Consider the following 12,128-nt stretch of genomic DNA (forward strand, 5'->3'; position numbering starts at 1 on the left):
CCTAGGTTCTAAGCCCTGTGCCAAGGGCTTTCAGAGTACTGTCTCACTTGAGCCACCTGACAGCCCAATGAGGTCAATGCCATTATTCCTCTTTCAGTAGGTAATGACACCTGGGCTGAAGTTACACAGCAGCAGTAGTAGAGCTCCCAGGAAAGCCTGGAATGCTGGGCCACCACAAGGGCGTGAGGTTCGCCATGTCATCTCCTGCTGTATCTCAGGCAGGCCTGATTGCCATTGTAGGTTGGGGTCAGATAGCTTAAGCTCTGGATCTCAGGGTCTAGGCATGGGCCTGCCCCTCCCTGAGCCTCCTTTCTGGAAGCTGGGAGACTATATACCTGTCACTCTTTATGAGGCTAGGAGTTGGTATAATATCAAATGCTCAGTTCATGGTCCCTGTCAATACTGTGGTGACACTGCCCCAGAGCCTGTGGTTGAGGTGTCTCTCACACTCATGGAATCTTTTTGATTTGCCCAAGTTCTGCTTTATCAAGAAGCAGGGCTTGTGTGTCACTTGAGATGGTCAGCTCCCTCCTGGGAGATGGGAATTGGCAGCAGTGACTTGGGCAGTCACAGAGTTTTCAGGTTCGAAGAAGCTTATAGACCCCTGGTATTAGATGGAACTCTCTGAAAGACAGGGCAAGGCTATGCTTACCTGGGTCTGCCCAGTGCCTAGCCCAAAGGAGAAAGAGGAGCAGAGATGGGCTTCAGGCCTGCAGCCAGCCTGAGACCCTGTCCTCCTGTCTATATGGCCATTAAGGGGTGGAGCGTGAGGGTCAGGAGTTTCTTTCTGGCTTAGGCCTGGGCCTGGGCCTGGGGTGAGGCCGGCTGGCTGGAGAGGCGTCTTGCCAACCACTGCTCCAGCTCTAGGGCCCGAGGAGCCCACGTGTCAACACCTATTCCTCCTGCCATCCCTATGGGGACTTCTCTCTCCCCAGCTTTGGTCTGGCCCCCGCCGCCCCCCTCCAGGTCCACGCGCCGCTCAGCCCCAACCAGACTGTGGAGATCTCCCTGCCTCTCAACACGGTGGGCTCAGTCATGAAGATGGAACCTCTGAACAACCTCCAGGTGTGTTCCGGGCAGGACCAAGCATCTCAGTCTTTACATGTGCACCCACCCCAGGGGAGGAGCCTGGTGGAAAGGTCTGGGGCCTGGCCTGTGTTGGCAAAGTGCTGTGTCTGTGGAATTGTGCTCTTGGTCACAGATCTGCCCGGGAGGCCTAACCCGCGGGGACACATGGGTGTGGCTCCAAGGGAAGGCATGTAAGGGAATCTGCTCATGTATTGGGCATAGGGCGTGGGCCCTTCCTGGGGCCTCAGGTGGAGCCAAACATCAGGGACTGACTCGGGGCCCCCTGTTCCCAGGTGGCTGTGAAGAACAACATTGACGTCTTCTACTTCAGCACCTTGTACCCACTGCACATCCTCTTTGTGGAGGATGGGAAGATGGGTGAGTCGTGAGGCACCCTGGGGTCCCTGGAATAGATGGATTAGCTTTGCCCATCCAGAGTCTGTGAATCACCAGCTTCTCTGAAGAACCTGGAGTGATGGGCACACTTCCATGGGAACCCTAGGGTCTCGTCAGGCCAGCTGTGTCCCACCAGGGGGCGTGCCATGCAGGAGTTGTCTCACTCCTTGGTTCTCTAGCTCTGCCATTCAGCCTTGCCTTCAGCCTCTAGACAATTGTCCCCTGGGCCCACTGAAGCAGGGATCCCATGCCATGCCTCAAACCTGATGCCTATCTCTTGTGCCCTGCGTGGAACCCCTAAGAGGACTCGTCCCAAGGCCCAGAGGACTCACTTCCAGCTCGGCGCTGCATGGAGCACTTTGCCGCCCCCCCCCGCCCCCCCCTCCCGATCTCTGTCACCACAGAAGCCCTGTACCACAGGCTAATGAGCAGGCTGCTCGGGGGCGGAGAGGGGGAAGGCCTGTATGGGTGCTGGGGAAGAGAGAACTAAGGCTCTGAGGCAGGAAGCCCAGGATCTTTTGGGAGCAGCATGGGTAGCCACCTTCACAGAGCTGAGGGTTTGCTCGGTAAGAAAGTAGCTGCTGTGGTGGAGCTACTGCCTGTCCTCAGCTTCAAGGCAGACCCATTTCCTGCTCAATGTTATTGAGCGGGGCCATGAGTTTATCAGGGTCCCATCTTTTTTCCTCCTTCCTCCCAGACCGGCAGATGTTCCTGGCCACGTGGAAGGACATTCCCAATGAGAACGAAGCCCAGTTCCAGATCAGAGACTGTCCCCTCAATGCGGGTAGGACTCCTGAGCACCCCCCACCCCATCCACACTGCCCCTCACCTGTACCCAGTCCCTCCCGTCACTGACAGGGGCCTTCTGACCCCCAGAGGCCGTGAGCAGCAGGCTGCAGAGCAGCAACATCTTCACAGTTGCCAAGAGGAATGTGGAGGGTCAGGACATGCTCTACCAGTCCCTGAAGCTGACCAACGGCATCTGGGTGCTGGCAGAGCTGCGCATCCAGCCAGGCAACCCCAACTTCATGGTGAGGGCCCCCGCTCCCGCCCTGCCAGCCCTGGGGCCTCTCCCTCCCTGTCCCAGGCAACCTCTCTTGCTCCCGCCCCCTCCCAGGCCCGGGGGCAGCTCTAATGGGGGATACTCTAGCCCAACTAGGCTGGAGTCCCTTTGAACCTGTTGTGAGCGAGCATCATAATTCTGTCCCTATAAAGGACCTTAGAAAGCTTTCAACTCAGTTCCATCAAGTTACCCAGGTAAGGCACCAAACTGGGTCTCAGAACAGTGAGTTGGACTAGAAGATTCTGTAAAATTGGGCCCTGTGAGGCAGCACAGTTGTCCTGCCTGAGTGCCCACCTGGGAGGATGGTGATTCCAAGCAGCTTGTCCTTCCCAGCCTTTGAGTCAGATCCCAGTCAGGACATGGCTTCCATGTAGTGCATGGTTGTCCTGGAGGCCAAGCTGCTGTTCCAGGCCCCAGAAAGCACCAGGCTTTGCTTCTTCCCCTGCACCCCAGTCTCTGGAAGGCATGGCCCTCTAGACACTGCTGCCCAGGCCCCACTGGCGGCGTTGGCTCTGTGGTTGGGTGGAGGCTGCAGCGGTGGCTTCGGTGATGGTAATTTCCGTCTCCCTGTGTTTGGTTGCTGCATGTCCACCTTCCCTGCTGGTGCCCGTGATGCAGGACTTGGAGGTTAGCAGATTGCTTTTCTCTTCCTCTTTCCCCTCCATCCCCCCCAGCCACACCTTGCACACCCCACCTCCTAGCTTGGCTCCAGTGTACCCCAGCTCTCCTCGCCTCTCACACCCTGCTGCTCCCCAAATACAGGCAGACATGCATGCAGACTGCAGGGAGGAGAGCAAACTGCCCTCTGCTGATACCCCTATGCTTCCCAACCAGGTGGCCCCCATTGAGGAGGTGGTGCCCTCACTTCCCAACACACACGGTGCACACAGAACCCTTCAGAGGAAAATGGGGCCCCTTGAGGCCACTGCTGCTGATTTCTGAGGCTCCACCTGCATCTCCCCCTTCCTAATTGCACCTTTAGAAGCAGCGATTTTGGCAGAAGGGGTGGTAGCACTTTCTCCTCTACCTGTGCTCTCCAGGCTCATATTGCAGTCAGAGCTGAGGCGAAGTCTTTGATGTGCCTGCTTCCTGTGCAGGAAATCAGGCAGAACCCCCAGTGCCCCCACCATCTCCCAGAGCAGAAACCTGCTCCCTCCCAGCCCCCGTACCTCCTCAGGAACCTTAGTCCCCCCATGGGCGAGACAGCTCTGCAAGGGTGGGGGCTGGGCGCTCCCTCATAGCCTCCGGCTGCTGATTCACGCTGCTTGCCATAGGGCTGTGGTGGCTGGGCTGACAGCAGGTGTGTGGGCTGCAAGTATATTTGGTCCACACCCGGCTGGCTGTGGCAGCCACCCCCTCTCCTTCACCACACATCTGCCCAGCCACACTGCTGCCACCAGGCCACGTGTGCACACCACACTTCCATCTGGTCTCACCCTGTCTGTCCTCCCCATGTGTTCCTTCCCAGCCTGGTAAGTGACAGCCTTAGAGAGGAGCCCAGGAATGAGTGCAATACTTCTCTCCCCCTGCAGCTGTCCCTGAAGTGTCGAGCACCAGAGGTGTCCCAGCACGTGTACCAGGCCTACGAGACCATCCTCAAGAACTGAGGCCCCAACCAGTGCCCGCCCCAGCCTTCTGCCAGCCCATTGAGGAGCCCCCTGTGGGATGACAGCATCTCCTCCTCCCAGGGGGGCCTGGCAAGGCTCCTAGCCACCCATAGGGCTCCCTGGTCCTGACTGCAGGGTCCGCCTGGGTCCTCAGGGCAGGGCGGCACCCCACCTGGAGTGAAATCTCAGTGTGCTCCCAGGCTCAGAGGCTCCCCTCTTCTGTTGCTGCTGACATTTAGGGTCAGTGAGGAGGAGACCAAAGGAGACAGAGCCAAAGTGGTCACAGAAGCTGGACAGGGAGACCCAGAGTTCTTTCTTTTCCTAGTGCCTGAGGGCAAGTGCAAGGTTCCCTTCTCAGGCTCCCAGCCTGGGAAACGCCCTGCCCCTCAGTCTCTCTCGGGTTGTTGTTAGCAGCCCTTCCCTACTGCCTACTCTAGTGGGATGGGCCCTGCTAGGCTGTCCTGGTGTGTGTGGAGGGTCCTCTTGGTTCCAGGAGAGCTGCTCTGTCAGGGGTTCCCAGGACCTGCACCCCCACACCCTCTCTCCCTGCATTCACCCAGAGTGGGGCCCAGCAGTCATGTCAGTCAGGCCACAGCCTCCCAAGAGCTGACCTGCATGGGGAAGACCAGGCAGAAGCTCCTAGAGCCCTGCCCAGGCTCCTGCTCCCCTGGCGTATGCTCCCCCCCTCCCCCTCCACTTGCTCCCTCTCTTGCCCGTGAGGATGGTCACTGCCTATGATACATTCCTTGGTGTCCCCTGAGCTCCCAGAACAAAGGGGGGCTGAAGTATGGGGAACACAGGCAAGCAGGGTGCCTCCTGCCCAGGGTTTCTTTGGGGTTTCTCCTTAGTGTCTGCTACCATCCTCCTGGCCTCCCAAGTGTCAGTTGTGTCTGACAGAGCATTAGGTTTTCCTGTTACTGCTGTTTAATAATAAAGAGTCTGCTTTTGGCAATCATGGACATTTTTTCCCTTTCCACCAAATGTCAGAATTGAAAACTGCCTCCAAATGGTTGAGGATGGTTTTCTGAGCCCTGCAGTAACTATATCTAATATATATAAATAGAGGCTATTTATTATATGTTTACTCTTATTTTCAAAAAGAGAAAGTGAATAAAAATGATGACATCAAGCATGTCCCTGGCCAGTGTGTCAGGTCCTGCCTGAGGATCTTCTGATCAGGGTCCGGAATCCCTGGAGTCCAGGGTCAGGCACTCCAGCTATGTGCCTGGCTCCTCCCCTAGCACTCAGGACAGTACATTTCCCTTCACCCTGTTCTTAAATACTGGCTTCTGAGGCCTACTGGTCTCCCTGGCACCTCTCCCACCCTTGATTCCCACTCTACTTGAGCAGACGCCGTCTGGCCTTTTGATGTTGGCCAAGAGGGCTGACATCCGTTTTGGTTTTCCTCAGCTTCCCACCACCAGGGCAGCTCCTGGGAGCGGCTTCAGGAGACAGCTCTGGCAGGCAGGCTGCACACCAGGCCTGTCTGGGCATGCTGTTCCCCACCTTGCAACTACAGCTGGCTGACTGTAGGTACTAAGCTGCCACCAAGGACTCCCCATGTGGCCTTAGCCCTGGCATTGTCCTGGCTTTCAAGGGAGGGCATCCAGACCCTGGGCAGGGCTTTGACAGCAGAGCTGCCCATAGGTTCTCAGTACCTTGTGGCTGGTCGGCCTTCAGCCTGCTTCTGAGGGAACAGCAGCCTGGGTGCCCTTGCCTGTTTCAGCCTCAGCTACTCCCTGCACCCTGCCCTCCTCTGCCCCACCTCTGACCCCTGGATATTGCCATGCTGTCCTCCCTAGGCCCTTGATTGCACAACCCTAGCTCCCACTGCACCTGAAAGTCTCCAGGCTCAGAAGGCCCTGCACAAGCAGCTGTAGTCCCCTCTGGCTGTGGACTAGAGCAGGGTTTTGAGCCCTGGAGGGGAGAAAGAGAGACTCATCCTGGCCTGCTGTGTGGCCTGCTGCCCCTGATGCATTGGGGGGCCCAATTTCCACTCAAACACCCTGTGAGTTCACTGCTGGCTCAGCCATCCAGGGACCTCACAGAGCTTTCTGTTCTCACCCCTCCTACACTGAGGTCAGAAGAGTTGAAGTGTAGGATAGCTGTCCTCAGTGGGGAATGATAGGTGACTTGAGACCCAGGACTAAGCACATGGGGTGAGGAGGAAAGTTGATGAGAAAAGCTGGCCTGGTTGGACAGAAGACCTTAGACTTTACTGGACATCTTGGATTTGCCCTCCTTGAATTAGCTGTGGCCAAGCCTAGGGCAGTTGTGAGCAGGACCTTGCCATGATCTTGCCCTCTCCCACCCACACAGCACCTGGTATGATTGGACCCAGCAGTCTTTATATACAAAGGGAGAAACTGAGGCAGATAGCATTCTCACTCCCAGTTCCCCAGGTCTGGGCTTTACCACATCACTACATCAGGAAAACATGCACCCAGGGCCATCATCATAGGCTCAGGGAATATACAACCTGTGCCTTCAGCTTCCTGTCCCTCCGTCACCTCAGTGAGAACCCATCACCGGCCTCCCTCCTCTCGTGGCACTCGCTGGTCCTGATATACTGAGGCTCCCCACTTTCAGGCCCTGGCACCTCTCAGGGACCTTGGCATCCTGCAGAAGATTCTCCAGCATCTTGCGCCTTCCCAGGCAGTTGGGGAATTCAACAGCCCCTGTGTGCCAACCACTTACTAAGGCCTGTGGCGTGACCTCCCTCATTTTACATTTTTTAATTTTTCACTAGTGGTTTGCTGTTTTTGTTATTTTATGGAGTGATCCTGGACCATGGTAAGATAGCCACACAGAGGATTGAGGTCTCCCTCCCACTCTCCCCTAGTTCTTAGTCTCCCCCCCCCCCCCGAAGTAAATTTCACTGCTAGATTTTGGGTTTCTCCCAGGAGTTTTCTGTGCATAGATGTAAGCAAATCCATGGAGATACTTACTGAACAAGCAGTCACACTCTAGACACTACCAGCACTGCTTTTCTTACCTATCTGTACAAATGGACCCACTTCAGTATTCCTTGTGTGGAGGGGCTGCCATTAGCCAGTGCCAGCTGATGGCATTCAGGCTGTTTCCATCTGCTGCCAGTCCAAGCAGCGGTGCAGTGACTATCTTCCCACATTCATCCTTGTTCGAGTGCACCCATGTCGCTGTAGGATCTAGCCCTGGAATTGCTGGACCAGGGGGTGTAAGCATTTCACATATTTTAGTTCTCATTTTGAAAAGGTAATGTATTCACATGGTTCAAAACCTTAAAAGATAGTGAAAATTTCTCATTTCCCCCCAAAGAAACCAATGTTACCTTCCAAAGAGACTCAGTGATATCTCATATGGTTTTTCCCCTTTTAATTCACAAATGGTAGCATGGAATACACCCCATTCTGCACCTTGTATCTTGGAGACGTTTCCATTATCAGTCCATCACAGAGTCCTAATGCCTTTTTATAACAGCTCCATGGTTTTCCAGTGAATGGAGGTACCATCATGAGCCAGTGCCCCCGAGGTGTCCATTAAGTTGTGTCTACACTGTTGCTAGTGATACTGCAAAAACTATTCACTTTCATACTTCAATAAGTTCCTGAGATGGGTATTGCTGGGTCAGAGATAGTCTCATTTGTAATTTTGATACCTAAAAATTCTCCCACTTACATTCCCACCAGCCAGGAATGAGATGCCTGTTCCCCTGTGGCCTCACAAACTCAGCGTATTGATATGTGCCAAACTGACAGTGAAAAATTGTACCTTACTGTGTTTTAAGCATACCTCTGTTCACGTATTTTAAATTATTATTACTTTAGAGAGAGAAAGGAGAGAGAGAGAAACATGGATTTGTCGTTCCACTTATTTATGCATTCATTGGTTGATTCTTTTATGTGCCCTGGCTGGGGATCGAACCTGCAATACTTGGTATATTGGGACGATGTTCTAACTAACTGAGCTACCCGGCCAGGGCTTGTTCATGTGTTTTTGAACCATTTATATATTTTTTTCTGTGAGCTGTTTTCATATTTTTTCTCATTTTTTTCTCTCTTTTTTAAAGAATATGTTTTTGATTTTTTTAGAGAAAGGAAGGGAGGGGGGAGAGAGAGAAACAGCTATGAGAGAGAAATATCGATTGGCTGCCTCCTGCACACCTGCTAGTGAGGATCAAGCCTGCAACCCGGGCATGTGCCCTGACCGGGAATCAAATCAGCGACCTCTCCACGCATGGGACAGCGCTCAACCAACCGAGTCACACCTGCCAGGCTTGCTCCTTTTTCTATGATTGTCCTTTTCTTCCTGCTTTGTCATTATTTCTCCCTATTTTGTTACTGTTTTTTACTTTTGCTGAAATTGTTTCTCTATGTAGCCCTCTTTTAATTTCTTCTTTCTAGTACTTACCTGATCTTCGTTTTTGCATTTTGATACTATTCCATGTGGGCTTTATGTTAGGGACAAGGGAGGGATCCAACTTCCTCTTTTCCCAGATGGTTACCCAGTTGTCTTCACACCATTTACTGAATAATTCATCTTTCCCCCACAGATTTGAAATGTCATCTTATCATATACTAAATTTCCACATATATATGAGTGCTTTTGTGGATTCTGCTCTGTACCAGAGAATCTGCCTATCCATGGGCCGCTGCATTTTTATCTTTATATTTTCATAATTGATGTTATCCTCTTATTTGCCCTCTTTGTTCCATTTGAACTTTAGAACTAGTTTGTCTTTTTGGTTGTTGTCATTAATCCTCACCCAAGGATATTTTTTCCATTGATTTTTTTAGAAAGGGGAAAGTAGAAGGGAGGGAGGGAGGGGAAGAGAAAGAAAAAAAGAGAGAAGAGGGGAAAGAGAGAAACATCAGTGTGAGAGAGACACATTGACTGGTTGCCCCTGCATGCCCCCGACCAGGGCCGGGGATCGAACCTGCAACCCTGTTTGTCTTTTAAAATTTGATGGTATTATTTTTATTTGGATCACATCAAATGTTTATATTAACTGATAGAGAATTGACATACTTATAATGATGTCAATAATAACTTTATATCTAAACACGGGAGTAGATGCCTTTCCATTGGTTCATGCTTTCTTTGATGTCTCTTTATAAGTTTTATTCATTGAAAGTTCTTGCGTGCATATTTATTCTTTTAAAAAATGTTTTTATTGATTTCAGAGAGAGGAAGGGAGAGGGAGAGATAGAAACATCAATGTTGAGAGTCATTGATCGGCTGCCTCCTGCACACCCCCTACTGGGGATTGAGCCCGCAACCTGGGCATGTGCCCTGACTGGGAACTGAACCGTGACTTCCTGGTTCATAGTTCGGCAAGGCTGCATATTTATTCTTTAAAAAAAATTTTATTGCCCAGCCGGCGTGGCTCAGCAGTTGAACATCAACCTATCCCATTTCAATTCAATTTCTGGTCAGGATACATGGCCAGGCTGTGAGCTCAATCCCCAGTAGGGGATGTGTAGAAGGCAGCCAATCAGTGACTCTCATCATTGATGTTTCTATCTCTCTCCCTCTCCCTTCCTCTCTCTGAAATCAATAAAGACATTTTAAAATATTTTTTTATTAAAGTGTAGTTGGCATACAATATTATCTTAGTTTCAGGTGTATAACATAGTGATTCAGCATTTATCTGATACCTTACGATGTGATCAGCACACTAAGCCTAGTAACCACAAAGTTATCACAATATTATTGACTATACTGATTTATTCTTGCATAGACTCGAGTGTTGTCTATTTTTTGCTTCTTTTTATAAATGGACCCTTTTTCATTCTTTTCCATATATAAAATATTTGTGACCTAAATCTATATTTATAAATATATAATATATAAATATAGGAATAATATATATTTTGAATGTAAAATAACGCAAATTATATAATACATAATTTCTGAACAAAACTATCGATTTTCTTCATATTTCACTAGTTTTCCCACTCACGTTCTCATCTGTTCCTGGATCCCACATTCCATGTGGTTGTCATGTCTCCTGAGTGTCCTCTGGTCTGACAGTTTCTCAGACTTGCTTTGTTTGTTTTAAATATGTTTTTATTGATTTTTTTTTTTTTTTTTAGAGAGGAAGAGAGAGGGAGAGAGAGACATTGATCGTTTGCCTCCCGTACGCCCCTTGACTGGGGATCGAACCTGCAACCTGGGGATGTGCCCTGACCCAGAATCAAACTGGCAACCTTTCTGTGCATGGGTTGATGGTCAACCAACTGAGCCGCACCAGCCAGGGCGACTTTCTTCATTTTTCATGACCTTAATAATGTTGAGGAGTACTGGTCAGGTATTTTGTAGACTAACCCTCCATTAGGTTTGTCTGATGTTTTTCTCAGGGTGAGACTGGGTTTATGAGTTTTTAAGACCAAAGTGGTGCCCTTCTCATCATATCACCTTAGGTACATGCCATCAACATGATTTGTCACTGTCACGTTAGCCTGGATCATTTGGCTAAGGTGGTGTTTGCAGCTTCCTCTACTGTGAAGTTACTTTCACCCCCCCCCCCCCATCTGTACTCTGCTCTTTGGAAGCAAGTCACTAAGTGCAGCCTACACTCAGGAAAGCGCGGGGGCAGGGAGTAGCTGCATAAATTATTTGGAATTCCTTTGAAGGGAAGATTTGTTTCTTCTCCCATACTTGTTTATCAAATCATTTATATTAGTTTGGAGTCATAAATATGTATTTTGTAATTTGGGTTTAATCCAAAACCACATTATTTTGTTGCTTAAATTGTTCTAGCTTGGCCCTAGCCGGTTTGGCTCAATGGTTAGAGTGCTGACCCATGGACTGAAGGGTCCCAGGTTCGATTCCAACCTAGGGCATGTACCTCAGTTGAAGGCTCCATCCCAGCCCTGGTTGGGGTGCGTGCGGGAGGCAACCAATTGATGTATCTCTCTCACATCAATGTTTCTCTCTCTCTTCCCCTTCCACTCTCTCTCTGAAAAGTGATGGAAAAAAATATCCTCAGGTGAGGATTAAAAAAACAGAAACTGTTCCAGCTTCGGCCATCGGGAGCCCTTTCAGGTAGTCTCTGTTCCTTTAACATGCCACCATCCTTTTGTTCCTTCTGCAACTTCCTTACTTTCTGGCACTATGAGATGCTCCAGGCTCATCTTGCATTTGTCCTGCCCCAAACCTAGAATCAGCCATTTGTCCAAGGAGTCTGGCTCATTTATTAGTGAGTGGAATTAGAAATCAAGGTCTGGGTAGCAGGTCTTGTTGCTCCTGGAATGGCACTTCCAGGCCCTCTCAGCTGACAGGCCAGGCAATGTCTGAGTGTATCCTTACCCAAGCATACAGACTTCCACTTCCACTACGTTCTGTGACTAGTAATCAGTTGCATATAAATATAAAATTGTTTTATATGTACAAATTTTGCCCCAGCCTTACTAAGTTGTCTTGTTTTTCTCTTTGTATTACCTCGTTTCATCCCACAACAACTCTATGAAGTTAAGACCATTGTTATCCCCTTTATAGAGAAGAAATCTAAGGCTCAGAGAGTTTAAGTAACTTGCACAGATAACACCCTGGGAGGAGCTTCCAAACTTGGGAGGTCTCACCTCAGAGGCCTGGAAGCCCTGTCTGTACTGCTTCCTTGTGTCCTGATGGCTGTAAGATCCTGCTGGCCTTCAGGAGGCTGACGAGCTATACTCAATGGGCAGCAGCAGCATTATGATGGTGACCAAGGACCCACTATGTGCCACACATCTGTGTAGTAAGGGTACCACCCCCCCATTCAGGGCCCAGGGAGGTAAGTTACTGCTGGGACAAGTGGCATGGAGCTGTCATTCATGGTCAGGAGAGACCATAATTAATGGTTAGTGAAGTGGCCCAGATGGCTGTGAAGTGGCCTAATCCTCTGAGGCCCAGAGGATTCCAGAGCAAATGCCCCTGGGAGCTGGATGCAGTCAGGGAAGGGCTGGAATTAGGCCAGTTAGGAAGAAGCTGTGTGGCAAAGGCCAGGCAGTGAAGTGGGGGTGGCTGCCTTTGGG

The 12,128-nt window shown here is 50.6% G+C and overlaps 1 protein-coding gene across 3 annotated transcripts in view; it reads left to right on the forward strand.

The window, feature by feature from the left end:
• AP1B1 (adaptor related protein complex 1 subunit beta 1) overlaps positions 1-4,736 on the forward strand; it is a 45,531-nt gene extending 40,795 nt beyond the window's left edge. For 2 of the 3 annotated variants that reach the window (XM_016198599.2, XM_087828681.1), the window contains exons 17-21: positions 936-1,065; positions 1,362-1,446; positions 2,162-2,248; positions 2,341-2,495; positions 4,060-4,736. In XM_016198599.2, the coding sequence (XP_016054085.1) occupies positions 936-1,065; positions 1,362-1,446; positions 2,162-2,248; positions 2,341-2,495; positions 4,060-4,134 (532 nt within the window). In that variant the 3' untranslated portion in view covers positions 4,135-4,736. Of the gene's footprint in view, positions 1-935; positions 1,066-1,361; positions 1,447-2,161; positions 2,249-2,340; positions 2,496-4,059 lie in introns of those variants that run through there. The other variant, XM_016198601.2, reaches the window with a different exon arrangement.
• The last annotated feature ends 7,392 nt before the right edge of the window (positions 4,737-12,128 follow it).

This window comes from Miniopterus natalensis, chromosome 20, assembly GCF_054644295.1.
Source record: "Miniopterus natalensis isolate mMinNat1 chromosome 20, mMinNat1.hap1, whole genome shotgun sequence".
NCBI classification, from domain to species: Eukaryota; Metazoa; Chordata; class Mammalia; order Chiroptera; family Miniopteridae; genus Miniopterus; species Miniopterus natalensis.